At 48.1% G+C, this 26,558-nt stretch overlaps 2 protein-coding genes and 2 long non-coding RNA genes across 7 annotated transcripts; 3 read left to right on the top strand and 1 right to left on the bottom strand.

Annotated features, from left to right (window-relative positions):
- Positions 1–1,918: 1,918 nt before the first annotated feature.
- Positions 1,919–2,827, top strand: LOC100821923. The gene has a single exon (XM_003569462.4). It carries the CDS (start codon positions 2,103–2,105, stop codon positions 2,550–2,552), a length of 450 nt encoding a protein of 149 aa, XP_003569510.1. The 5' UTR covers positions 1,919–2,102; the 3' UTR covers positions 2,553–2,827.
- Positions 2,828–13,116: 10,289 nt separating this feature from the next.
- On the top strand, positions 13,117–13,532 carry LOC106866192. Its single transcript, XR_001406105.2, has 3 exons — positions 13,117–13,239; positions 13,314–13,412; positions 13,490–13,532. It is a non-coding gene; the product is annotated as an uncharacterized LOC106866192 (long non-coding RNA).
- A 6,734-nt stretch (positions 13,533–20,266) lies between these two features.
- On the bottom strand, positions 20,267–23,596 carry LOC104582504. Of its 2 annotated transcripts, XR_730240.3 has the most exons (3): positions 23,460–23,596; positions 21,527–21,751; positions 20,267–20,935 (listed from the first exon to the last, which is right to left on the bottom strand). It is a non-coding gene; the product is annotated as an uncharacterized LOC104582504 (long non-coding RNA). The 2 variants fall into 2 exon arrangements; XR_002963889.1 differs by lacking the exon at positions 20,267–20,935 and having other exon boundaries at positions 21,341–21,751.
- Positions 22,644–26,552, top strand: LOC100843159 (cytochrome P450 734A6). Of its 3 annotated transcripts, none has more exons than XM_024460009.1 (5): positions 22,644–23,795; positions 24,618–24,841; positions 24,948–25,195; positions 25,276–25,666; positions 25,771–26,552. In XM_024460009.1, the coding sequence occupies exons 1-5, from the start codon at positions 23,513–23,515 to the stop codon at positions 26,368–26,370; spliced, it is 1,746 nt and encodes a 581-aa protein (XP_024315777.1). In that variant the 5' UTR covers positions 22,644–23,512; the 3' UTR covers positions 26,371–26,552. The 3 variants fall into 3 exon arrangements, with proteins under 3 accessions (XP_024315777.1, XP_003569494.2, XP_024315778.1); XM_003569446.4 differs by having other exon boundaries at positions 22,645–23,795; positions 25,766–26,552; XM_024460010.1 differs by lacking the exon at positions 22,644–23,795 and adding an exon at positions 24,055–24,388.
- Positions 26,553–26,558: the final 6 nt, after the last annotated feature.

Below are 26,558 nucleotides of genomic sequence, written 5' to 3'. Positions count from 1 at the left end.
CGTTGGGGTCGTTGGACGGGAACCTTCCTGAAGGCACAGACAAACTTAACGGCCCGTGCGCCGGTGGCCGAAATATATCCGTCCACGTCGACCGTGCCCCTGAATCTAGAACAGGAAATATTTTTTGAATATTTATATGTGTTCCACACGGAGGAAATTGCATGGCGGGTCCTTAAACTTGACAGGCATGGTCAGTTTCATCCATTAACTTGCAAACTTGGAAAACGAGACTTTAAACTTGGCACGCCGGTTCATTTTAGTCCAAATCGATGAATTCGGGCTAAATTCAGGCATGCTGGTAGCTAATGTGAACATGGTTGGCTCGGACGGGTTCTTTTCACGAATGTTTGGACGATGAATTCTTTCACTTTAACCCCTTGGAAGAGTTAGGTCTGGAAACCATGATCTAGCCCTCGCTTCGAGGAGATTACAACTGCTATAGCTCGTCCTGTGTGTTCCACACGTACGATTCGTCGGGAAAAGGACCGTTTTATGGTTATTATACCCTTGGGTGCGTCCGCCTCTAGAAGGCTATAGCTCGTCCTGTGTGTTTTGTACTCTTGTGCTTTGCATTCGATCGTTAATTCCTTTGACCTGGTTACGACTTACACCGTTACACGTGCACGTTCCTGTGTGTTCATGGTAAGACATGCTTTAGCTCATTCCTTTGGACTGCAGGTTACGACTTACAAGAATGATGAGTCATGAGCTAGTTATCACTCTTCTCACGTGGAACTCAATTATCGTGTACAAACATCGCAAAAGATATTTGTTTTTTTTCTGTGTTCCAAACGCTCCATGCTCTGCAAGTGACTTTGAAAGGGAAAAAACTCTGCAGGTCTTAGTTTCTCCCACCAATATATGCACTATGTACCAAGTTTCTGTACACCGACCTATGCAGAGACCGGTGATCAACCTCATTTTCCAAAAAAAAAGAGAAGTTGTTATTTTTCTTCCTTATAATCAGACAAATCATGACATGCTTGAAAACAAATAACTCTATAGCAGTGTCAGTGAGACCGGTATTTTTATTGACAACTAGATTGAGGCATAACTCTTACTCTCTAGCTTTCAAAATATCTCTGCATACGTTAGTGTGCACATCATTTTGACGCAGATGAAAAGGTTTCAACTTCCTTTTAGAAAAAACATAAGGTTGTATCAGTCAAATTTTATCATTTTACTATCACTCCATCCAACAAAGGATGTCTCAAGTTTGTCAAAAAATTTATGTATCTAGACATGACTTAGTGTATAAATGCATTTAAATTTAGTTAAAGTTAAAACATCCTTTGTTGGACGGAGGGGGAATACATAACTGAGTTTGTAGGAAAAACATAAAACACATGCAACACGGACTGCTATTAGATATATTTTCATTGCATTTATATGGTGTTAATTATGTTGGCCTTTTTTTACGGACATGGACAAAATTGGTAAAGTTTGATTAAGAAACAAATGGACCATGTGGTTCTCTTTTTTTTTTGCATTTTTGGATCCGTTGACCGCAGCAAGTTAGAGAGATGAGAGCTCGCGGAAGTGGTAAGAGTCGCTAGATTGGGTGTCATCCAACGAAGCAATGCCTTTTTTCTGTCATAGAAAAACGAAGCACAACAACGAAGCAATGCCTAATTGTCGTCCATTTTTGGCCGTACTTGCGAAAATGAAATTAGCCCACGGGGTAGCCGTGCACATTGCGACCGGGGTAAAAACGACGGGGGCACTCCCAAAAACGACGTGAACGGAGGAGCAGGACGCGTCCCTCCCCCCCCCCCGGTTTTGCCCAAAAGCGCACCGACCGCAATAGCGACGGCCTCTGCCAGCCTGCCGTGCCATGCCCTTCTCCCGTCTCCCCTGTTCTGCCTTGCTCGCGGAACCTTATCCACACGTTCTTCCCCACACCCCCCGCTTTATAACCCCACCACCACCTTTAGCAGCCAGCACCAACAACAAACAACAGCGAAGCCAATCCAATTCTCATTCTCGCGTCCAGCCGCGAACCCGAAAGCAAACCTCCCCAAATCCTTCGTCTGTTCCTCTTCTTCTTCTTCCTCTCCTTCTTCGTGTTCTGATATTCTCCCGTCCCGTAAAGCGGATTCGATATGGCTGTGGCGTCGGGCCCCGCCGTGACGTTCTCCGTCTCCGCCCGCCCGTCGACGACGACGACGGCGAGGGGGATGATGCTCCGGCCCTGCGCGTCCGCGTCCGCGTCCGCGTCCGCCGCGGGGGTCAGCGGCGGGGCGAGGTTCCGGGCCGAGGCGACCGGGAACGGCAGGTGGTGGGCGCCGCTGCTGGGGTGGTCGGGCCAGCCGGACTACATCGACGGCGCGCCGCCCGCGCCGCCGCGCGAGGAGGAGGACGAGCGGGCTGCGAAGGGCCAGGGCCAGAGGCGGTTCGGCGTGCTGACGGAGGAGAAGGCGCGGCAGCTGCGGGCGCGGATGATGGAGACGGAGAGCTTCCACGACGCCATGTACCACTCCGCCATCGCCTCCCGCCTCGCCTCCGCCGCGCCCGACACCGCCAACAACCACAGCAGCAGCAACAAGCCCTAGCCTTAGCCACGCCGGGCACCGCCAGATAACTAACCGATCGCCGGCCGACGCCCAGGCCATGAGCGGCTGTGTACATAAAACATAATTAAGCTGCTTTCTTCTTTTCTTTTATGTGTGTTTGTTTGTTCTGTTGTTGTCGCTGTTTGGGGGAGGAATCAATCGAGATTCCAGAGAACTATGCTCTCTGACTCACTCTCCCTGGTAAATTAACTAGCGAAGGGGATTCCGACTCCCCTTGCGATCAAATCAAACCTTCTGGATTTTTTCCACGGAGATGAACTGATTAATCCTAGTAGCTCCCCGTCTTGAGCTCAAAAAAATTAACCCTGGTAGCCACGTAGTAATCCTAGTTTTATTGTTGGAAATCCGACGGATTCACGATCAAAGATGACACCGAATCCTGATATTTGTTAATCAGCTTCGGCCAAAGGCTACATCCCCGGACATAACTACGGACGCTCCTCCTCATGATACCGCAACACCGGTCACCCTGGCCGGGCGCCCCATACGAGCCTATTTTTCTTCTTCTTGTTGAAACCGACAGGGGACAACTCCCTGTCTTGATGTCCCGTCCCACGTGCTGCACTGCGTCCGACACGTACACAAGACATCTTCACTCAGACGGTCAGACCCTAATCCATCCACCACAGGCTAACAAATTCGGCGCACAAAACCGTGTTGCACCCTGACCACCTACATCGTGGACACAACTCGTCCATCGTGCCACAATGTCGTCTTGTGCTACACCGATCCACCGCTATACCGCGATGCATCCCGCTCCGATCTATCCGGTCGCCTTTGCGTCTGGTCGCCGGTCTGATCACGAGCCGAAGCCGTCGTCCGGTCCGCCACGTCTTCCCGGCCACTGTGTCGGCCCGATCACCACGCCTGGTCAATCCTTGCCAACTGAAGCCCATCGAACGGTTCAGAACGCCTGAAGTGTCTGACTCCACCGATCGGAATTCCGATCGCCACCATGCTCCACCTTGTACCGTATTGGGCGTTCCCCAGCGCCCGTCGAGCATGATTCTCGCACCTCAAACAAGATCTCTCGCATCCCTCCACTTTGCTCTGATACCACTTGTTACGAAATCCGGCGGATGCATGATCAAGGATGACACCGAGGCACGATATTTGTTAACGAGGTTCGGCCGACGCCTACATCCCCAGGGCATAACTACAGGCGCTCCTCCCCCCATAATACTGCAACACCGGTCACCATGGTCTTCGGCACAAGCCGCCAGCTCCCCCTGCGAGTCTGTTGCTATTATGTTGTCATGGTTACATCGTGTGGTTGTCCCCTGATTATATAGGACCCGGATACCTGTAGTCTGACAAGGACTCCACCCTATACCACAATTACAACACCAAGTCCACGTAACCTATCTAGTACAATTATTATTCGACACAAACTCAACATGTACAGCAAAAAGAAACATTGGCTGGCTGTATGCATGATTGATGTTCTCACCAGTTCAATGTTACTGCAGCTTGTGTATATACTACCGTAGTAGTGTTTATACTCTGAAATTAAGGCATCGCCAGATTCAGATGGCAACAAAACAAGAAGATTCAGATGCTTGCAATCTGTACTACAGACAATGGTGAGATCTTGCGAATTCGTGCACAGCTCGCTCTCGCTCACGGAGTACGTTGTTCCCCTGATCGAATAGACAGCACCCGGTGCTAAACGCTCACACTTGCCTCTCGTCGACATCAGCAATTATATTGGGACCCAGCTTCCTCCTTGTCAGGGAGAACAAGATAAGCACTATCCCAGTGTGTTCGTCATCACCAGCAATTAATTAACGAATCATACATGGGACCCGATCAGCTTTCCCCTGTCAGGGACAACAAGATAAGTGCGTGTGTTTATTATCCTAATCACTTCCATCGTCGCACGCCACCGCCAAATTGATCAAAGTCAAGGCACGCTGCCGGTGCCGGACCTCGATTGGCTCATCGCGGAGAGAGACCGGCTGACACCGATCTCTGGTTTCATAACATCTAATCCGACCCGCATTAGTTATTAAGTTTAGGTATCGACTGCGACGTAAGATAAAGAACTGCTACTCCTGCGTATGCACCCGGATGGTGAGAGCAGCGGAAGGGCCAAATCGCTTTAGTTTAGTTAGCCCAAAGAAATGGTCTCAGCAGCAGGATGTATGATTCTTATTCCACGATTTACTTTCATTCATTAGCAACCTCTGGCTATGTTTGCCCCCAATAATGTCTGTGTTCGCGGTTCGCCACAGTACCTTTGCCAAAGTCGGCGTACCTGAAAGCAAAAGCCAACAAAAACCGAAAGCTTATCCGCAACGCCAGCGACGGAGCACGGCAGTAGTAGTCGTCAGTGCTCCGTTCGTTCCTTTGGCTAGCCGCTAGATCTAGATCGAATCGTTCCAAGGCGCCGCCGTTTTGCCTTTCTGACAGAAGAAGGCACGTTCCTGCACCTCCTTAACCCGTAAACTGAAAGAGCCGGCCCACTGCCGTGATGGCACGGAATACCAAGCAAGCAACATGACGAATTCGGGCGCTGGTCCTTCGAGATGGTGCGACATCTCTCTACCAGGTGTATCGCGGCCAAAGTTTATCCTTGATTTTTCTTTTTAAGAATCGATAATCATTTATTTTTTTAGAATCGAGAATCAGGAAGCCCCGGAGGAGAGGCTGGAACGGCTCGATTGCGCGCCACTGAAAGCCCGTTCTCATCAATCTGCCCAGCCCAGGTTGCCTTTTCTATTCACCGCGGCATCTGGGCTGCTTTCTCGCGCGTCCATGTCATGGCTAGGTGGGCCGGGCCGATAAATGATACCGCACGGCCGTCATCGACGGCGAGAGGAACTAACCATGTCAATGTTGGTCTAAAAAAAAAACACCATGTCAATGTTGGATTCTCAAAAAAAAAAAGTCAATGTTTTTGTCTGTGTCACGTAAATTGCTACTTTCCCGAAAGAAAAAAAAACCGTAAATTGCTCTGCACTGACTGTATCGGCTGGCACTATATTGTTGAAATACCCTGTACGTAGTTCATTAGATACGTGTTTTCAGTCGCGTAGCCTTTCGTATTTGTGCATATGCTCTTCGATCGAGACCGCAGTGCGATTCCTGGTGCTTGGAAAAGGCCAAGATTAATGGAAAGTTAATTATGCTTCAATACATGCTAATCGATTAATGAACTAATATCAACTATGCACATGCAGATGCACGTACTGCAGCTGGTTGCTGCAGGGTGGTCGATCGACGGATAGATATATCGAGCCGTTGCGACCGGCCTATCCGTGAGCAGTCTCCGTTTCAGGCGCCCGGGCCGGGGTCCTCCTTTTGTGCTCACTGTACGTACGTACATGCTGGGACACGGGAGATTGAAATGCCTGTCCAGGATCGAGTTAGGTCGACGAAACGCATTAAGCCTGGAACGTGTGCTATTCGTAGACCTCTAATTAATCAGCACTCCGTACTTATCACCGTGAAATACACGACGAACAATTAATTAGAGCAATGTATACATCACGCCAACGACTTGCATATATATGCAGCTAGAGCCCAGCCAGGCCAGTGGCACACCGTGCTACTGAGTAGACGTCATACGTACGCTACGCTCACGCCGGCCGGCCATATGATAGAACCAGCCGAACTAACCATCGACAGCCTATTAGAACATGCTCCTCAGTCCTGACTAATTAAACTAATCCCGTCCGTTGCTGAAACAGTCCTCTCAGAAGTCAGGTCATCGGTGTGCCTCACCACGATGCAATGCTGTTCATGCATAGAGAAAGAAGAGAAAAAAGGTCGATGTACGTCGAGTATATATTATATGTACGTATGTAAGCAACGGGAATACCGGAGAGGTGCAAGTTGCGCCTTGGCACGTTGAAAAATAATTCACCATACCATACCATACGATCGAGCATGTGCATGTGAGATGTAGTGCTACCTAGCTAGCTAGCTCCTCCGTTCCGTAATTCTTGATTCAAATTTGCTAAAAAATAAATGTATTTATTCCTAAAAAGTGTCTAAATACACGTAATATTTCGACAAGAATTATGAAAGGGACGGAGTACTCTGCAAATTTAATATTGAAGCTGCGGCTCTATTGATCCAGGATCCGATCGAGTGATATATTAATCTCAGCAGCGGCGCATGAATAACACATGATGGATATATAGCAATGCTAGCACAATGGCCTATAGCTTAAGCTAAGGGTGCATGCACTTGTCGCATGTGTGGCACATCGATCGATATATACCGTTCAGCAGTTCGCGACATGCATGCACGCACTATGAATTTCAGATTAGACATATATATGCACATATATGTGAAAATGCAGATGAGACTTGGTTGATCGTAACAACCATATAATTGGTGTGCATGCATGCATGTAAGACATTGCAGATAACAAGCTAGCGCGGCTAAATTATATATATACCGCGCGCTAGCTAATAAGCTAGCCAGCTAGCTGGGTACCGCTGTTTTAGCTAAGGCGAGTTAATCAGTTTGTCATCTTTCTGTCCATTTGATCATTACCCGGCCTTGTTGACATGACCGGCAGCTCGATCTTTTCAATCGATTGATCCTTGGGGTCACGACTAAACTAATTTAATCCATCTCTTAATCAACATGTGGTCGCCAAGATCGACTTTCGTTGTCGATCGTCGTGTGCGTAGGTCCATTGCTTAATTCTTTTTTGTTTTGAAGACGACACATGCATGCATGCATATGTGTGCAATCGCAAGTAGCCTATTTACGTGTAGTTTGGACAAGGGAGATGTCGAGATCGAACTGAAGAACAACCCACGACCTTGTTACAGAAGTACCGGGTCCTGCTTAGTGCTTAATTATATATGTGCATTCAGAACAGTCGAATGAAAAGCTAGCGAAACAATTATTAATTCAAACATATGCTTATATATATGGACTCGATCGCCGTCTCATGAAAATGCCATTAATTTAAGCAGTTAACTAGCGCTTCTGCATCCATCATCGCCAGCAGTTTAGCCAGCATTACCCGGATTTTGCACCCCCAGAACCTAGCTAGCTGATGACAGCTTTATTAAGTTTTAACACGGCTATTTGAAGCAACTAGGCTAGGTCAGCATATGTATACGCGCAATTGCGTACACCAGTTCAGCACCGAAAACTAGCTAGCTAGCTGCAGTACGCCAACTTACAGTAGCGTGCCCCCAGATGACTAAATTAATTAATTAATTTTCACATTATGATCGATGTAAAAAATAGCGTTTAACCTGACACAATCTGAAAGGGACATTATATATTTCACAAAACCAAATGGTTGCCCAACCCAACATTTTTCACTACTTCAACCCTGGCATGTGTGAGAAATTAATTGTGATATATATGCTCAGGACAATTGCTCCTCAGAAATTTGGTAATACGTATATACGAAACTTTTCAAAGAAAGAGCTTAGCAAACACAAATCCATTAGCTACCCAAAATTCTCAGAATCCGCCTCAATGCTCATCGATCGATCAGTGCCCGACGAAGCAAACGGGAAGGAAAAAGAAGCTAGCTAGCTGGACGACAAACCAGAGCTCGCTCGATCGACCTCTCTCTTGTCACGTGAATCTGCAGAGGGGTGTCCGGCTGAGCCGTGGGGCAGGCCGCGGGCAGGCGCACCGCAGTACACACAAAAAGGGTGGCCCCTGCCTGTCCGGGCCTCATTAGGACAGGCGATTAAGGGAAAAGCTATATATGGATCTAAGCTAAGCCAGGCCACGGCCTGACACCACCACTCTCCTAATAATTAATCATCGTCGTTAGCGAACGGCAGGTGCAGAGAACAACCGGGCAGGTCCTAATGTAATGGCCCTGTTTAATTAGCTTAGCTAGCTAGCTTACATAGATAGCTTAGGAACGTGATAACGTGAAACGGGCGGGCGTACGTGTCGATTCAGACGCGGTGCATGCAATGAGGGGACCGATGGATGGGAGGTTGCTGTCCGGGTGGATCAGTGGATGCATGCACTGACGAAGACTGTATGGACCGAGCGACGACACGCCTGGAACGCCGGCCAGGCCGTTTCCCGTCAGTGCTGTCCCGGCCGGGCCGCGAGAGGGCGAGATACCCCGGCGCGTAGAGCCAAACCGAAAGGCACAGTCATCCATCCGTAATGCGTAGGGTAGGGTTCCGGCTCCGACAGGGAGGGATTAGCTATCTTGATTAGCCTACCGTGTGGTTCCCTTCCTCCAGTTCTTTAGCCTTGCAGTGGATGAAGGAAAAAGGCTGATTGCTCACATTATATTATTCCTCTGTCCAGATGTTTCAATTTTAACTTAAATTTGAATGCATTTATATACTAAGTCGTGTCTAGATGTATTCAAATTTTAACAAACTTCAGACATCTTTTATTGGACGAAGAGAGTATAAAAAATAGTGCGTCGATTTAAATTTAAACTTTCGGCTTAAACCAGAAGAACCTACTCACTAATTTTGTTTTCGAAAAATAACCGCCGCGGAAGAACAGAGTAAGAAATGATGTCAAAACGACGGCGGTTCCTTGAAAGCCGGGGTGTGGGCCAGTCGATCCGGCTTGTCTTGTTCTCTCTCGTGGCGGGCGATTTTGATTGGGCCGACGACGAGACAAAAGAAGCTGCACTTTTAATTTTATATCGTTGCGTTGGCCAGCTCGGGGCCCGCCGTGCACCGGCATCTCGTCACGTCCGCCCTTGGCCAACGAATCGGAGCGGCCCGTCCGAGCCGGGAAAACCGCTCCCCCAATCCCGGTCCGCCCGGCTCGACCAATCTCGATCGGCTCTGGCTGGCCGGCCGGTGCTCGGTCCCCCGCCTGCATCGCCGGCCTAGCTAGCGCTTAAGCTTGCTTGCGTTCATCCTCCTCTGCGTACGTACGTGTTGCATGCATCTGCATGTGCATCTCTGCGGTCTGAGTGTGCGTGACGACGTCCACGACGCGACACGTCGAGCAATCGAGCGGATCATTATTTCCTGTCACGTCCTGTTTTCTTATCCCAGTTTGTACGGCACGGACACCGTGGGACCGTTTCCCTGCGCGGCTGCGCGCGGTGCGTTTCACCTGACTGACACGCTCTTGTTCCGCGGAGACACGTACGTTCAGAACAACACGTATTGTCCCCTTCTCTCTTGATCATGATTAATTGTCGCGATGATTTAATCCGAGTCTAATCTCTTGTAAATGATTGGGAAGATTATACGTGATCCCGTCGATCACGGATCGAGGTAGCTCGAGTCGAGTGCACAACAGGGAAATCACGATGCAAGAGGAAGAGGAGGCAACGCGGCTCATGCATGCATGGCTCGATCGAAGGGTTCCAAAAGACACAGGGGAATCGGCACAGGTTGATCGGACGCGGCGGTGGGCGGTCAGGAATATTCGTACGGGTACCGGTACGCGTGTTGTCATCGGTCGATCGACCGATCTCCGGCCGTCGAGTCCGATCCGATCCGACCCGGCCCGTGCCATCCCATCCGTCAGATCCACGGATCTCGTCCCATGAGAAGCTTCCATCTTTAATCTCCCTTCCTCCCTCTCACCTCGTGCTTTTTTCCCCTTTGCTTTCTCTTTTGGGTGCTGCGTCACGTTGCACCACACCACGGAAGCTCTCCATCGGCGACGTCAGCCGCTTGATACCTAATGGTGTACCGGTGGACAATGGGCGTCCATTTCAACAAAAATGACCTTGCGGCGAAAGAAATTCAAAGAATGAACTCGGTGTGGAACTATTTTACACCGGTAACCTTTTTTCTCAGCGCCCAACAACTAGACGTTACACCAGGTAGCACAGCGCCTAATCAGGAGGTCCTATGTAACAGCCAGCGTGGCACGAGATGCCAACGTGGCCAACTCGACCATGGTCATGTAGCGCCCAGGTGTTGGGCGCTAACATCTTACGCCCTTAAGCAGCGCCCGTTCCTTTTCTGCTTAGAACAACCGACGCCCGTTCCCCTCTCTCTCGCGCGTCCGCCGCAAGAACTGGGGCGGCCGTTCCCCTCTCTGGCCCCAGGTAAATCCCGTAATGCTCCAATATTTGTCGGTTGGTTTGTTTCCCCTTTCCTCCCCGGCCGCTATTGATCTCGTTTTCCTTCGAACCCTAGAACAACCGGGGCGTAGCCTCTTGCTCGAGCCCGCCGCAAGAACAACCGTCCCAGGTAAATATTTGTCCAATTTCTCGGTGGATTTGATTCCCTTCCTCCCCCAAATGTATTCTATTCCTTTTCCTTCAATTTCATGCGGAAATTTGTGCGTATTTCTTCCTAGTTAAGCCAAACCCTAGATGTGTTAGGATTTCCGAAATACCTCCGATTTGTACCTAATTTAGTCAAATCCTAGAATAGTAAGGAATTGTACATACTTTACGCAAACCCTAGAACCCGAACTCATCATAGTTTGTGGTTGGTTAAATGGCTAATCCTAGAACAGAAGAGTGTCCTTTGTGTATTGCTCATTTGTGGTTGGTTAAAGGGCAGATAGAAGGGAAGATTTTTATGTTCTTTACGGTAATAGTGCTAAATTAGGTTAGGTAATAGTGGTAAATTTTACCTCGTTGACATTATAGTTTTGCAGCCGGTAATAGTGGTGAATTTTTTCTTAGCATAGTGTCGAAATTATAGTATTAGTTTGCTATAAGATTGACTTTACGGTACCCTTAGCATAGTGTCCAAGTTATTTTCTGCAAATTATAGATTGTGGTATGGTAATAGTGATTTGGCTTTTCGAAATAGATGATGGGAACTATGCTTCATCTGTTTAGGTAGATGTACTTTAGCTATTCATTGGAAATAGATGATGGGAACTATGCTTTATTTGTTTAGCTAGATGTACTTTAACGGTGATGGATATACTTTAGCTAGATGTACTTTAGCTTTCTTTGGTAATTCTAAATAGACATGATGAAAATTATCTTATTAGTTGTTAATTATGTTGTATATACCATGGCACTTCTTTCTGAGCACTACGATCAGCATCACCGTGCGCATATGATGCGGGACGAAATGCGGGTAATTTAAAGTTTGACATGCCTTTATATTTACAGGTTTATTTTACATCGACATTGTAACCTTTGGGCTTATTATTTCGCAGGAATTAAAACCCCTGAAACTGAGGTCACACGGTGCCTCATCAAACATCATGCGCTATGATGAGCGGTACATGCAGTACATCGAGACGACAGGGCTCCTCCCCTTCATACATCTAGTTACCCGGTCCACGCCATCCCTCAATGCTGCTGCAATCACGGCCCTTGTGAACCGGTGGAGGCCTGAGACGCACACATTTCACCTCATGACTGGGGAGATGACGGTGACGCTACAGGATGTTCTATGATCTTAGCACTTCCCATCGAAGGAGAACCGGTATGCATGGACACCAACTCTTCGGGATGGCGCGAGCAGATGCAGGTTATTATTGGAAGCCCCCTCCCCCCCCCCCCCCCCTGAGTCCGAGGACCCCATTCATGATAGAGTACCAGCGGGGTCTACTTATACTTGGATCACGCAGAACTTCGCAGAGTGCCCCCTGATGCAAATGAAGAGGTGGTTCAGCAGTAAGCTCGCGTGTCCGTGTGGTACATTATCACGAGGACACTCTTCGCCGATGGCGGTGGTAGGACAACCCAATGGATGTGGTTGAAGGCACTTACTGTATGGGATGCAAATTGGAGCTGGGGTACGGCTGCCCTGGCGTATCTGTATCGATAGGTAACCATGTGTTCAAACATTGTTTATATTTTTGTACATCTTCTGTCATTGACGGTCGCCGCAAGACCAAATAACCAATATGTCTATTTTTTTGCAGTTGGATGATGCTTGTCGTAGGATTGGTCCTGAGAGTGGGATTGGCGGTCCTTTGATCCTGCTTTCAATATGGAGCTGGGAGCGCTTCCCAGTAGGCCGGCCGAAGGTGCTGAACTTTCATCCTTGGGATGATCATGGCAATCCGCTGCGCCGACCAACATGGGCATACAAGTGGGATCGTGTCTCCGAGAGCAGGTAAATTTGTCTGCATTCTTCCTTTTGTTTACATATTGTCATCACATTCTTCAATCCAGTAAACTATGCTACTTTGTAGGTTGTTTGGCAGCCATACGGTGCGGGGGAAACATTCGGTCAGACCTTCGAGTTTGAACTTAATCCGAAGTGCCTAGAAGAACAACATTTGTGGGTGATGCGCTGCCCAATGGTATGTTTGTGGGCCATTGAATTACATTTGCCGCATCGTGTCATGGCACAATTTGGATTGTTTCAGACTAACCCGCCAAAGAGGAAGGACACGGGCATCAGACTTCACGAGTACGAGTGCCTTCCCTATGTATTTACCATTATACGGTTGTTGGCCTGTCGTTCTTATATTACTAATAGCATTCTTTTTAATTTGTAGCCTTGACAGGAAGAAGTGCAAGAAGATCCAGAATTGGCCTGTGGTTCATGGGAGCCATGTCGACAAGTTTAAGCGGTGTCTTGAGAAGGCAAATGAAGCTCGAGGATCACAACTTCGAGAGCATTGCCCACTGGCCTTTAGCAACTACGTGCGTTGGTATCTCGCCAACACATGTGCCACCATATGTCCACCGGCTTACGACCCAGAAATTCTGGAAGAGCCCGTGCTATTCGACGAGGTTGCAGACCTTGAGTACAACCGACTCGTAAGGGAAGGGCGCCAAACAGATTTTGCTCCTGTCTTGAAGTTTGTGGTATGTTCTGTCCTCCCTTTATTTCTATTCGCTTTGCTGGCAATCGCCCGTTCACCCTCCACTAATGATTATAGCGTGAGGAGATCAGGAAGGATGCCGATGCGTGTGAGTCGGTCTTAGAAAGCACGGCTAAGTCACAGAACGGTGATGGTACACTCCGAGACTTTGTGAAGGTACGATTATAAGAATCATTTACATCTAATATAACGCAAGTTTCGTACTTATTATTTGTTCGTTTGTCAAATTATAGCGAACCGGACAAAGACTACGCCGACTTGCCAACATTATAGGATACCATGACACTGAGATTGTATCACCATCACAGTCATCTTCCTCCTCGCCTTCTGATGATGTACAAGCCTCCCCGGCTGACCTAGAAGACGATGGATCAATCAGGTAAGTTGTATTGCAGAAAGTCAATATATGAGTAAGCACACATAACGCTGCAACTTGTATTGCACAAAGTAAATATACATTACCTTCCTCTTTTTTACAGGAAGGAGCTGATGTGGATGACAACACCACGTTGCAGGCATGGCAACGATCAGCGTTCGTAGTCAAACCTAGGAAGCCGTTGAAGCGCTATACCCCTTCAGATTATGAGAAAAGAAGGAAGATTGTCTATAACGATGAGGATGAAGATGAAGCGATCGCCCCCGTACAGGGTTCGATCTCTGTGCTTATAGTGCTAGTCACTGGATCGACTCACTAGCACACACAGTTCAAGATGTAATATCGAGAAACAAAGGTCGATAAATTTTATTACAACGTCATCATCCAGAACTTTATAGTACTCACAACTTTGCATAACCACTCGGGTTAGCATTTAAAAACAGCATAAATTGTCCAACAGCGGAAAAGCGAGAAAAATATTGAGCCAATTCAACGCCACAGAGAGCGCATGTTGGAATGCAGGCTCGTGACCCAACAACGTAACCTTACTCGTCGTCGGAATTCACTGCAACAGTTTAAAGGTTGCAGCCACTAGGGTCAATACATTGAATGTATTGGCAAGTTCACCGGAAATTATAACAGATCCTAACAATTATATGCAATTATTGGCTATGTGGAGATCAGGCTTTCTGGCATTGAAGCAATTAACATAACATTTTTATCCTACTACAATTAAATTTTATAGTATTATAAATCTATTGGACATCGGGTAGACACACCGATGCTCCTATTTAAATCTAAGGACATTGAGTAGACACATCAATGCTCCTAACCCAAGTTTAAATCATTCATTTTATTTAGAATTTTGAATGAGTGAGACTTTACTTAGTCTCCATATCCAACTGCTCATAATTCGTCCATAACCAGGGACACGGCTAAGTACTTAGTTTTGACACTCTCGAGAGGTTGTACACATTCCCCACAAGAAACCGACGGGTTAATCCCTTGCTGTCCTCAGGGTAGAGTAGAAACGGCGTCGATTACGAGATTTTTAGAAGTAATTCCCTAAACCACGAGAGAATCACGCTCCACCTACACTGCTACATCATTACAATTCTTCGGGTCTAGGTTCATACGACATACTCTATTCTCGCCAGAGCCCATATAGCATGTGGTTGTACTGGAAGCAATTAAACAGGAACCCAATTCAGCCTGTGGTTACCCCGGGTGGCATTCCACATTTGCGACGCAGACGCTCCCCGAATCCACGGAAGAGACGACCATGGACGCTCCCGAATCCACGGAGAGACGACTCAGCGGGCCCCATAGAAATGGATCTGACGTCGCATACAACCATAATACTCAAAGCCGCTCACCCAGGATGGTTCATTAGTAGTTGATTTTAGCCATACTTCAAAAATAACTTTTACATCAACAATATTTCTAGAATGAAAGTGGTTCCCTCCCACGCATATTTACATAGCACGACTAAGCGTAACTACTAACGAAGGCTATTGGTGGGGATATGACGGCGAGGAAAAATCTATTCTACTAGGACAATATAGCTAGCATAAATACGATAATTTAATCCTAATGCAATTCTACAAACAACATTAATGCATAAAGGATTAAAATAAGTGCGATATTAGGTAATTCATGGTCAAGGTGAAACTTGCCTTGTCCAAGGTTGTGGTTGTTCTCACACTCGTCGCAAAGACAGGGTTCGCACTCCGTAAAATCTAACCACAAAACGTATAACCGAAATAAACAACCATCCAATACATAGTAGCAATCAAATGAAATATGCCATGATGCTATGCACATGATGCAACCTAAAATTTGTTCCTGTCACAAATAGCTCGTTTAGTGATTTAAATCTACGTGGTGTAATGTTAAGATCATGTCATGGGGTGCAGCATGGAAATCATTAAAATACTCCAGTTTACTCCATTTTAAGCTAGATTATACCAACATTGGTGATACATTCATTTTTTATACATAACCACTTTTTCTTCTGGCTACACTGGGTAGAGGGTGCCTCTAAGAAATTTTAAGAGTGGATAAATCGTCCAAAATATTTATAGATCAATTTTTAAGTGATTACGTTCAAAGTGGAGCATTCTGTCACTTGGTCCTGTTTTAGTTGTCCAACACTGAAAAAAAAAACTGTGCCAAAAGTTTTTACATGTCATGAGGATTCGAAAATGGTGCAGATCATCAAATTTGGCCAAACGGTTCAAAAGTTATGAGTGTTTGAAGTTCCAGGGGTTTTTCTGCAATTTTACCATTTAATTCATCCGGGAATAAAAATTGCATTTCATACATTGCCACGTGTCACCACACGATTCGTCGGTACCGGTTCGATTAAAATGTTTTAATCTCGGCCGTTGGCCGAGATCCTACGGTCGAGATGCGGTGGACCTTCGGCGGCGGCGCAGTTCGGGCGGGGGCGGCGGACAGCGTTCCGGCGGTCTTCGGCGTCAGGGAGGGCGTGGGCGTGGGCGGCGCGGCAAGGCGAAGATGGTGATGCGCACGGCTTGGCGAGACGGGGCCGAGGTTGTCGCCTAGGACGACGACGAGCGGCGGCGACGTCGTGGGAGCTCCGGCGAGGACGGGCGGGCGGCGTCCGGCTGCTACAGGGCACCATACAAGAAACCGCGCGCGTCAAAACATGCGCAAGAACGAGAGGAAGAAGAAGAACTCGAGCTTTTGGACCGGGGCTCACCGTGGAGACGACCGTGACTCCAAAACGACGGCGGCGGCGGAAAACTCCGGCGAGCAATTACACGGCGTGGGCGCGGGGTTGAGCGAGGGGGTGCGGGGGAAATGAGAGAGGGAGGGGGTCTCTTTATAGTGACGCGAGAGAGAGAGAGAGAGAGAGGCTTAATGGCGTGCTCTAAATTGCGGATTGATGACGAGAAGTGAAGACGGTCCTCGCTAGATTCCCGGCCGAGGAAGACGAAGACTTGCGGGCGCGTGGGCGGCGGCGCTGGGCTGGGCGAGCTGTTGCTGGGCCGGTTCGCGGTTTGGGCCGCGCTGGGCAGGCGCGTGTGCGCGCGGTTCGGGCGCAGCTGGGCCGGTTCGGTCCAAGTTGGCCGGGCCGGTCTGGTTTCTTTTTTTTTCTTTTCTCTTTTTCTTTTTCTGTTTTTCCCTTCTATCTTTTGATTTTGAACTCCAAATGACCCCAAATAAATTCCAGAAAATTTGTAAAATCATATCCCTCAATGCTAAAGCATCTGGGACTTGATTCCTTCCAAAAGCAAATTATTAAAAATAGTTTTGCTTAAATAGTTGCCTCTAGTGCAACAATATTTAGAAACAAAATAGTTTTTAAACTCCAAAATAAATTCCAAAAATTATGGGGTAGCTTATCTTGATGCAATAAACCCCTTTATATTGACAAACCCTATGGGTTGAGAAATTTCAAAAAGGTAACAAAGAAGATTAAAAGGCAAAAGCTTAATAAAAGGGATTTTAAATTTGGAATCTTGGTTTAAAATGTTCAAGGTGCATAAATGGCATGATGCTTATGAGTGCAAATGCGTGATGCAAAGTTTGGGAAAATTTGGGATGTTACAGAAGATCAGGAACAAGAAGATGAGGACGTAGAAGAGCAAGAGGCTGAAGATGAGGACGTAGAAGAGGAAGAGGAAGAAGATGTTCAACCTCCTCGCCGACGAAAGACCGCGGTTGCGAAAGGCAAAGGCGTTAGACGGTCTACTAGGACACGCACGAAGAACTAGACTAGCAATGAACCTATCTTAGTTTGGACCATGTTTATATTTTTATGAACTTGTGTGGATTATGTGGTCTATGTTGCTAAACTTGTGTGGATGATGTGGCTTAATTTATGCTTGCACCTTGTGATTTTGTTAATGTGGCTGGAAGTTTGATTTGAGGATATGTTTATGTTTCCTTCATTCATATGAATTTTCCTGTAAGTAATACCTTTTGAAATTTCTTAATAATTGCCTGTTTACAAGCTTCAGCGCCCCCTTATGTCGCGCTAAAGATTTACGTTTCACGCCTCTGGCGTAGGCGCTATAGCTTAATTTTTCGTTTAGTAACGGCCCAAACGCTACCGGAATGAATTGTCATACCTTAGCGTCTCAACGGCGGATGCAACATCTTAACGTTTCAGGCCGCACGTTTCGGCGCTATTCCTTGACTTTGTTGTTCCTAGTCATCCAAACGCTGCTGGAATCAAATGCACTATATACTAGCGCCATCCACGAGGGTGCTAAAGGGTTACGTTTCACGCCTTCGTCTCGGGCGCTGTACCTTGACTTTACGTTTCCAATGGCCCAAACGCTACTGGAATCAAATGCGTGATACCATAGCACCTTCAACTCGGGCGTTAAAGCTCGAGGTGTCATGCCTCCGGCTGGAGGCGCTATCCCGTGACTGCTGTTCCGAGTGATCCAAATGCTATTGGAATGAAATGTGATATATACTAGCGCCTTCAACAAGGGCGCTATACCTTTCAACAACGGCGTCATCCGCAAAACTCATATCACGGAACAATGGTATCAGATGATCACGGCCTAACACCTTCTCATGAACTTTGGCTTCTTCCGCTGTGAACCCATCCTCATCAACTTCTTCCTAGGGACCATTGTCATCTGAATCCACTGGATAAGACCTATGAAAAGGGAGGTCCCGATCCATGTCCTCTTGCAAACAATATGCTTCCAAATCACTAACATTATTGTCATGCAACTCATCCTCCCTGTTGTCACCCAAATTATCATCATTCTCTTCGGGCGATGTAATCACATTTGAGGGTTCCGGCATCCGAGGCTCCGTCATGGGTGCCGGACTCCTATTTCGAACATTGGAGTCCCTTCCAACTAAACTACGGTTCAAAACAATGTGCGCATTGCCATCAGTCTTCCTTGAAGCAAATAACTCAAGAGCCTTGTCTTGTGATTCTGCGACCGTCTCTTTGTATGCTGCCCAACGTTGCTCGGAAGAGATGCGCATTGTCTTCCAACGGAGGTATGAGACCCAAACCCCACGTTGTGTCTTCCCTCCAACTCAACAACATCACTTGGATCCATCCATTTCAACTCAATCCTCAATTCTTCCAATAGCTCTGCATATGTAGGACTAGAATCGAACACCAAGTCTATCTCCTCCAAATCCACCTTCTCATTGCCACCCAAAAAAGCCTCTTTGTCCACGTGGTGAACATGAACTATTCTTGCCATCTATAAAAGTATTACAACGGAAAACTTGCATCAACGCCCCTAGCATCAACGCCCCTAACATCAACGGAAAACTACAAGCATTCTTTTGAAAATTATTTGCACTCTTAGGGTTCCCCTCCAAACTAAACCTACCAATCTTGGGTTTCTAACACGGTATGGTTCAAAACATAGAGATTACCCGGTAAACATGGAGTTCTCCAACACACCGTGACTCAAACGAACTATATACAATCATACCACAACTAAGCCCTTTCCAAAAACCACGAAATCCAACGAAATCTGCGGATTCTATTCGGACATAACTAAAGGAAATGGGGGAGGGTACCTTGATGCACTTCGGGGGGGCGAAATCCCGCAACTTAGCAGCCGGATTCAACGATTTTGCGGGGGCAGAGACTGAACACGGGTGTTGTTCTTCGGGCTGGACGTGGGGAAGAATAGCTCTAGGGTTTCGGCTCGGGCGGGATACAAGCCACGGGTGATGTAGCGCCCAACACTTAGGCGCTACATGACCAGCCTGGTGGGCCTCCAGTTGGCCACGCTGGCATCTCGTGCCACGCTGGCTGTTACATAGCGCCTCCTGATTAGGCGCTGTGCTACCTGGTGTAACGCCTAGTTGTTGGGCGCTGAGAAAAAGGGTTACCGGCGTGAAATAGTTCCGCACCGAGTTCATTCTTTGAATTCTTTTCGCCACTAGGTCAGATATGTTGAAATCGACACAATGGGCCTACCTAGTTTAGCTTGAAGGCATTCCATCCCCCCCCCCCCCCCTCTCTCTCCACTTGCTGCTAGCTTCACTTTATCTCATCCTTTTTCCTTTTTCTCTCTTATTTTTTTTAGGAATCATTTCTATCTGAATTATTGGCTATATTGGTTTCTTGCTTTCCCGCGTACCCCCATTGGATTTCCATCAATAAACGACCGTATCCATGTCTAATTTCCTTCAGTTATGACAAGACATGCATGCATGCATTCATATATGTCCGTATCTAGCTAATTTATCGGGCAGAATGTGGGAAAACAGTACGCATACTACATATTTTCATGATTGTGTTCATCATCAGCATATATGCATGATTACATGTATTCAGCAGAAGGGATTGTTTAATTAGCTTGTTGTGCGCTAGCTAGCTGTCCTCTATTGAGATCGAAATACTATACCCACATATATATGTATGTACATAAATATTGATGTGTCGTGGTGTAGCATGCATGCATGCGTCCTAACCACCAAATAGTTCCAATAAATAGTCATCAGCTAGCATTGCTACGCTATACTATGATGGATACGAATTCATCATACGCGCTGATTATTAATTAATTCTCATCAAGTAGAGATATCGACGGGGAATGGAATGATTGCACGCAAAGTTCCCGGTACGTGTAGCTATAGCTAGCTATAGGATCATATCTCGATGGCGATGTGTACGTGACGACGGACGGCCGATCGACCATACGTACACTTTGATCCATTAATTACAGCAAGCACACACATGAAACATGGATCCATGATAGCTCATCGGTCCGCCATCAATTCGTCCATGTTTCAGACATGTATACACATCACGAATATATACAGCAGCACAGGATGAACAGACAACCGGCCCGGCCACGAGAGAAAGAAAGAGAGAGATGCGTGATAATATACTGTACTACTCCGTAGCTAGCTACAATGCATCCCAGTGGGTTTCACGTTTTACCCGATGATAGCTCAGCTGTCAGAGATAAACGGACACAGACAGATATAACCTGGACATGGCCCTGCTCCGCCAGTTGCATGTCAAGTCTTTTCCTGCCCGGCCAGCTGCTCGATCGATCCGCACATCGTAGCAACAGCGCCCCCGCTCCCCAGCCAGCAGCCTCTCCTTCTCATCCTGACTGATGCTAGCTAGCTGCTGCAGTAGCTGATGAGCTAAAGCTGTTTTTCCTCACATCACACACACAGCACCCAGAAGGAAACTTTGGCACGTTCTCGCGGCACACCGCTCCATGCGAAAACAGTGCCTAGATCCATCCATCAAAAGCCTAGAGATCTTGTTCATCACTCACAAAGCCAGCGTCTCGATCCATGCTTCAGATGCCTGCAGTGCAGGCTTTGATCCATGTATACGCATCAGAAATTCAGAATTCTTAATGAAAATGATACCTCGCTGGCGTGTTCGAGAAAAAAAATTCAGAATTCAGAAAGGGTCGAAAAAATGTACATATATATTTGGCTATCATGTATACATACATATATATATATATTTATATATGTGAAGATGCAATTCATCTTTGATAGCAGTGAGTGAACCAGTGGTGCATATGGGGGTACATGTGGATGCATGTAGCTCACACACACATATATATACACATGTGCGTGAGATGGCTATAGTGGCAGTGCGAATCATTCGCAGCTCCAGTTATGGTAGCTCAGCAGAAATAGGCCAAGCAGGTGAGCAACACATCAGGTGAGCATAGCTCTGGAGGTGTACAAACCCAGCGGTGCCAGTTGTGCATTATTGTGCAAAGTCATGTCATTCATTGGGGGTCGGTCGAGCTAGCATGCACCATCTGCTGGGATCGGAAACTCTACAAGTTTTAGGCAACATGTACATGGTATATGATGGTACTATACACTCTTTTTTCCTTCAATCATGCTAAGTAATCAATGGAGAATGGAAACAGGGCGAGCATGCATGTACCGTCGCTGGGACACACCAAATGTTGCAAACCAGCTGATCTGATCTGATGCGATCGATCCATCTCTCTGGCTCCAAACATCTCCTGGTAGATTCCATCAAGTCAACTTTGACATGGATCACATAATTAGCAAGTACAAGTAACAGCTGCTGCTTCATTATTTTGCATCTGGGCATTCATCCATGCATGATGGGGTTACTAGTTCCAATTTCCAAACCAAGAGGCTCCTGTTGCATTCGAGGTTGATAAGAATAATAAATGGGTAAAATAAGATATATTCGGAGCTAGGAGGAAGTTAGGAACCATAGAGGTGTTGTTGGTGGTATGTAGGAGTAGAATAGAACAAGTACAATTAATACGAGTGTCTCTTAAAGAAAGGCACTAGCAGATAAGGGTTCCCTCCAATTCCGGGAGCTTAATGTGTAAGAAACAAAACTGACCAGAAAGGTATGCAACAATCCACTGGGAAGGAGGAAGAATGAATAAACGGAGTTTGTTACAAACAATTCACTCGCAGGCAAGGGGAAGAGCAAGAACCTATGGAGTTGGTTATGTCCATGCAAGTTGAAGACACTCGTACACAGACTGCATAAAAATATCATGGTTTTTTAGAAACACCGATGCTACATTGATTAACATATTTTAGGATGTTCGTTAACAACTAGTGATGTGATTTTTTTCAGCTAGGACATAAAAAACAGAGCAAAAGCTAAGCACATGTAAACTAGACTGCCACTAATTCCCTTATTGAATTGAACCTATCAGCCTGGATGATTGATTATACACGGCCATACTTTCTTTGCACTCCCTTTTCTCTACTATAAAAATTAAAAAACCTACACTTGATAGTTTTTTAATCGTCCTTGTCTCTTCTGAGCTTAGGCTTACGCGGGACCCACATGCCACAAAACCCTTTTCTTTTCTCTCTTCCTTCCATCCCCCAAAAGGCAGAACCATGGCCTATACAACAAAATGCACCCACACATAACCCCCAAGAGATCTCATCAACCTCATCATGTGATGAAACCCCACCCAACAAAAGGCCATTGTAAAAGAAAAAGGGGTTCACATAACAAACTCTACCTCGCAGCAGGCTGCAGGCAGCCACCAGAGAGAAGTTGGCAGTCACAGCACACACACATCGACCTGACTGACATGCCACAACTCACCACAGTGCAGGGCGGGCAGCATAGCAGAGGATAATTACTCCTGGACATCTCATATCATGCACACATACATGATAACGTGAATGGATGAGTACTCCTACCACCAGGACTGCCTGCTACTACATTGTTATTGTTAGTACCTGCTGTAAGGGGCGCATGTCTATCAGAGAGGACGCCGAGAACAGAATACTCTGTATCTGTAGCCTGTTGCGCACACTGGCAACCCCGCAGCGGTGAAAATGGAACAGCATTGGCACGTTACAGGGCGCCGCGGGGTCCAGGCCACAGAGCTAGGAGAGAAAGGTAGAGAGAGAGATGGAGGGAGGGAAGGCCAAAACAAAAGAGAACAAAGTTCCCAATTTGGGTTGACCCCTCATTAATCCCCGCGACGGCCGTTCCAACGGCGCCGGCCCTGCTGCTGTCTCTCCATCTACATCTGCCATTTTGCTAGTGTTACCATTGTACCCCCAGCCTATCTTTACCACAGACCTTGATTAAACGAAACGAATCCTACGCTTTTAGCGCGACTAATCTCCTACAGCACACTCAGACACACTGCTGCGGCTGCTGGTACTACTACTCGTCCAGAGCCCATCGCCCCTATATAAATCCCCCCCTCGCTTTCTCTCCTCTCCTCTCACCTCACCACGTCTCGCCCCTTGCCACCTCACGCGCTCTCCTCCTCTGTTCTCCTCTGCTTCTTCGGTTCTTCTCTGAAAAAAAGACTGAGACCGTAAGGAGGAAGAAGAGGAAGGAGAATCATACATACACGCATAATTGCCGGAGCCTCGGGTTGGGTTCCTCGTTGCGTTCTGACGGCGGATGATGGGTTGGTGGTGGATCGCGGCGGCGGCGGCGGCGTGCGCGGCGGCGTACATGGCGGTGAAGCTCCTGGAGGTGCTGTGGTGGCGGCCGCGGCGCGTGGAGGCGCACTTCGCCCGGCAGGGGATCAGGGGTCCGCCCTACCGCTTCTTCATCGGCTGCGTCAGGGAGATGGTGGCGCTCATGGTGGCCTCCTCCGCCAAGCCAATGCCGCCCCCTTACCGCTCCCACAACGTCCTCCCCCGCGTCCTCGCCTTCTACCACCACTGGAAGAAAATCTACGGTACGTACGCCCGAAGCGACATCGCCACCTTGCATAAATATATTCAAGTTGCATGCCACGCCATGGCCCCCCTTCTGACTCTTCTTCGTCTTCCTGCCGTCTTCTTCTCTCTGTTTCTTTCTTCCTTCATTTATTTTTTTTACCTGAGAAACAAAACGAAAATTGAAGTGAAAAATCGGCGGCGAGCAAGCATGGGTGAGAAGGAACAGCAGTAGAGAAGAGGAGAGAGCGGCAGCGGCAACAACTTGTAGATGTGCCGTGCTTCTTGTTCCCGAAATGCCGCCTTGGAGTGACATGCATTAAGTGGCATGTCGAGCGCCTGGGCTTGTCGGAGTGGTTTGCCGTAGTTGTCTCTCGTTTTCGCTGTCCCCCGGCTGCAGCCCGGTTAGGTGGCCAGGGTCTATTTCCTACTAGCCGCCCCGCCCCTCCTTGGACACATTTCATTTTCTGCTCCCCCGCCACCTCCGTCCCATTCCCACCGCCGTCCGTCCGCCCATCTATCGCCATTCCCATTTACTCCCATACGGCCTGCGCCATCAGCATCCCCATCGCAATCCTGGATCACAATCTTGCACTCAAGGATCAGTAATCTGGTACTACTACCTCCTGCTTGTGCTTGTTGTACATGTGTGTGTACGTATGTATGTATTTTTTGCAAGGCATGCCATGCCAGCATCTTCCTGCGGCTGACGCCTTGGCAGCTGGTGGGATGCTGATGTGGTGGAACATGGCCTCCCTGGCTAATCATTGGCCGCCTTGTTTGCTTCCTCGGTTCCTCCTGCTGCTGATCGCTCACGGTCCCTTGCTGCTCTCTCCCCACAGGTTCCACGTTCCTCATATGGTTCGGCCCGACGCCGCGGCTCGCTGTCGCCGATCCCGACCTCATCCGGGAGATCTTCATCTCGCGCGCGCAGCATTTCGACCGCTACGAGTCACACCCCATGGTGCGGCAGCTCGAGGGCGAGGGGCTCGTCAGCTTGCGCGGTGAGAAGTGGGCGCACCACCGCAAGGTGCTCCAGCCCACCTTCCACATGGAGAACCTCAAGGTCAGTCGGTCAGTCATTCCCATTTGCAATTGCTCTTGTGCCTCCTTGGGATTTTGAGGATCGAGCTGATGAATTGTGGCGCTGACGTGCATGCCTGTCGATGCAGATGCTGCTGCCGTTCATCGGGAAGACGGTCGTGGACATGGTGGAGAAGTGGCACGGCATGGCTGACACTGAGTCAGGCGAGGTCGAGATCGACGTGTCCGAGTGGTTCCAGATTGTGACAGAGGACGCCATCACACGCACAGCCTTCGGACGGAGCTACGAGGACGGCAAGGCCGTATTCAAGCTCCAGACGAAGCTCATGGCCTTCGCCTCCGAGGCATTTCGCAAGGTCTTCATCCCTGGATACAGGTACATCATTAACCATGATCAGTGTACTTATAATTTAGTGTTAACGTGGAGTAAATGTAATAATTTCGTGTGGTGCGCAGGTTCTTGCCGACCAAGAAGAACACCAGCTCGTGGAAGCTGGACAAGGAGATCAGAAAGAACCTGGTGACGCTCATCGGCCGGAGGCAGGAGGCCACAGACGACGAGCGGCTCGAAGGGTGCGCCAAGGACCTCCTAGGCCTCATGATCAACGCCGGCAGCAACAGCGACAGGAGAACACAGCTGGTCAGCCCCATTACTGTGAATGACATCGTGGAGGAATGCAAGACCTTCTTCTTCGCCGGCAAGCAGACGACGTCAAACCTCCTGACATGGACCACCGTGGTGCTCGCCATGCATCCAGAGTGGCAGGAGCTCGCCCGGCAGGAGGTCCTCGAAGTCTGCGGCACGCAGGACATCCCCTGCCGCGAGCAGCTCGCCAAGCTCAAGACTGTAAGCACATGTTCCCTGAGAACCTGGCATAAATTTCTCCAATCATTTTCAGATTAACTTTGGGTGAGCTGACGGGTGCCGCTGATCCTCCACTGGCAGCTCAGCATGATCCTGTACGAGACACTGCGTCTGTACCCTCCTGCGGTTGCAACGGTGCGGCGAGCAAAGTCCGACGTGGTGCTCGGCGGGTACCATATCCCGCGCGACACAGAGCTGCTGATCCCGATCATGGCCGTGCACCACGACGTGCGGCTGTGGGGGCCGGACGCGACAGAGTTCAACCCGGCGCGGTTCGCGGAAGGTGTGTCACGAGCGGCCAAACACCCGACGGCGTTCATACCGTTTGGCCTGGGCGCGAGGATGTGCATCGGCCAGAACCTGGCGCTCCTGGAGGCCAAACTCACGGTGGCCATCATTCTCCAGCGTTTCGAGTTCTGGCTGTCGCCCAAGTACATCCATGCTCCGACGGTCCTGATGCTCCTCCACCCGCAGTACGGGGCACCCATCATCTTCCGATCCCGCTCATCTCAGACGTCCGATCATATGACGACATCTGTGAAAAGATGAACGCACTAACATTGTCAGTGTCAATTGCGACTGGCAGAATGACAGAAACAACCATGCTCCTGGTGTGCTGCTTTGTCATCCAGAGCGCAGAGATGATAAGAGCAAAGCGAACTATCACCAACAGAACGACTACATGAACCACCCCCTGTACTGTACTAACATATATCCCTGCAAGCAGCTTAGATTAGTAGAGAGTAACAGTTTAGAAGGCTTGAGCTGTGTATCCCAAATTTTCTGTCTTTTTGGGTTGATGGTTTCTTCCTTCATGGATGGGTTTTTTGGTGGGTTTGGCGTATGGAAATGGATTGCAAATTGTACACATGTC

The sequence above is a fragment of the Brachypodium distachyon genome, chromosome 2, assembly GCF_000005505.3.
Source record: "Brachypodium distachyon strain Bd21 chromosome 2, Brachypodium_distachyon_v3.0, whole genome shotgun sequence".
NCBI classification, from domain to species: domain Eukaryota; kingdom Viridiplantae; phylum Streptophyta; class Magnoliopsida; order Poales; family Poaceae; genus Brachypodium; species Brachypodium distachyon.
Note: the sequence above shows the minus strand (reverse complement) of the source record. Positions and strands in the feature narration are given on the sequence as shown.

What these genes read in the sequence shown, in the direction of transcription:
- LOC100821923 (XM_003569462.4), top strand. Translation starts at nt 2,103, where the DNA reads ATGGCTGTGGCGTCGGGCCCCGCCGTGACGTTCTCCGTCTCCGCCCGC.
- LOC100843159 (XM_024460009.1), top strand. Translation starts at nt 23,513, where the DNA reads ATGATGGGTTGGTGGTGGATCGCGGCGGCGGCGGCGGCGTGCGCGGCG. An exon ending in CCACTGGAAGAAAATCTACG is followed by an intron (nt 23,796 to 24,617) that starts GTACGTACGCCC and finishes CTCTCCCCACAG; the next exon opens with GTTCCACGTTCCTCATATGG. An exon ending in GTCTTCATCCCTGGATACAG is followed by an intron (nt 25,196 to 25,275) that starts GTACATCATTAA and finishes TGTGGTGCGCAG; the next exon opens with GTTCTTGCCGACCAAGAAGA.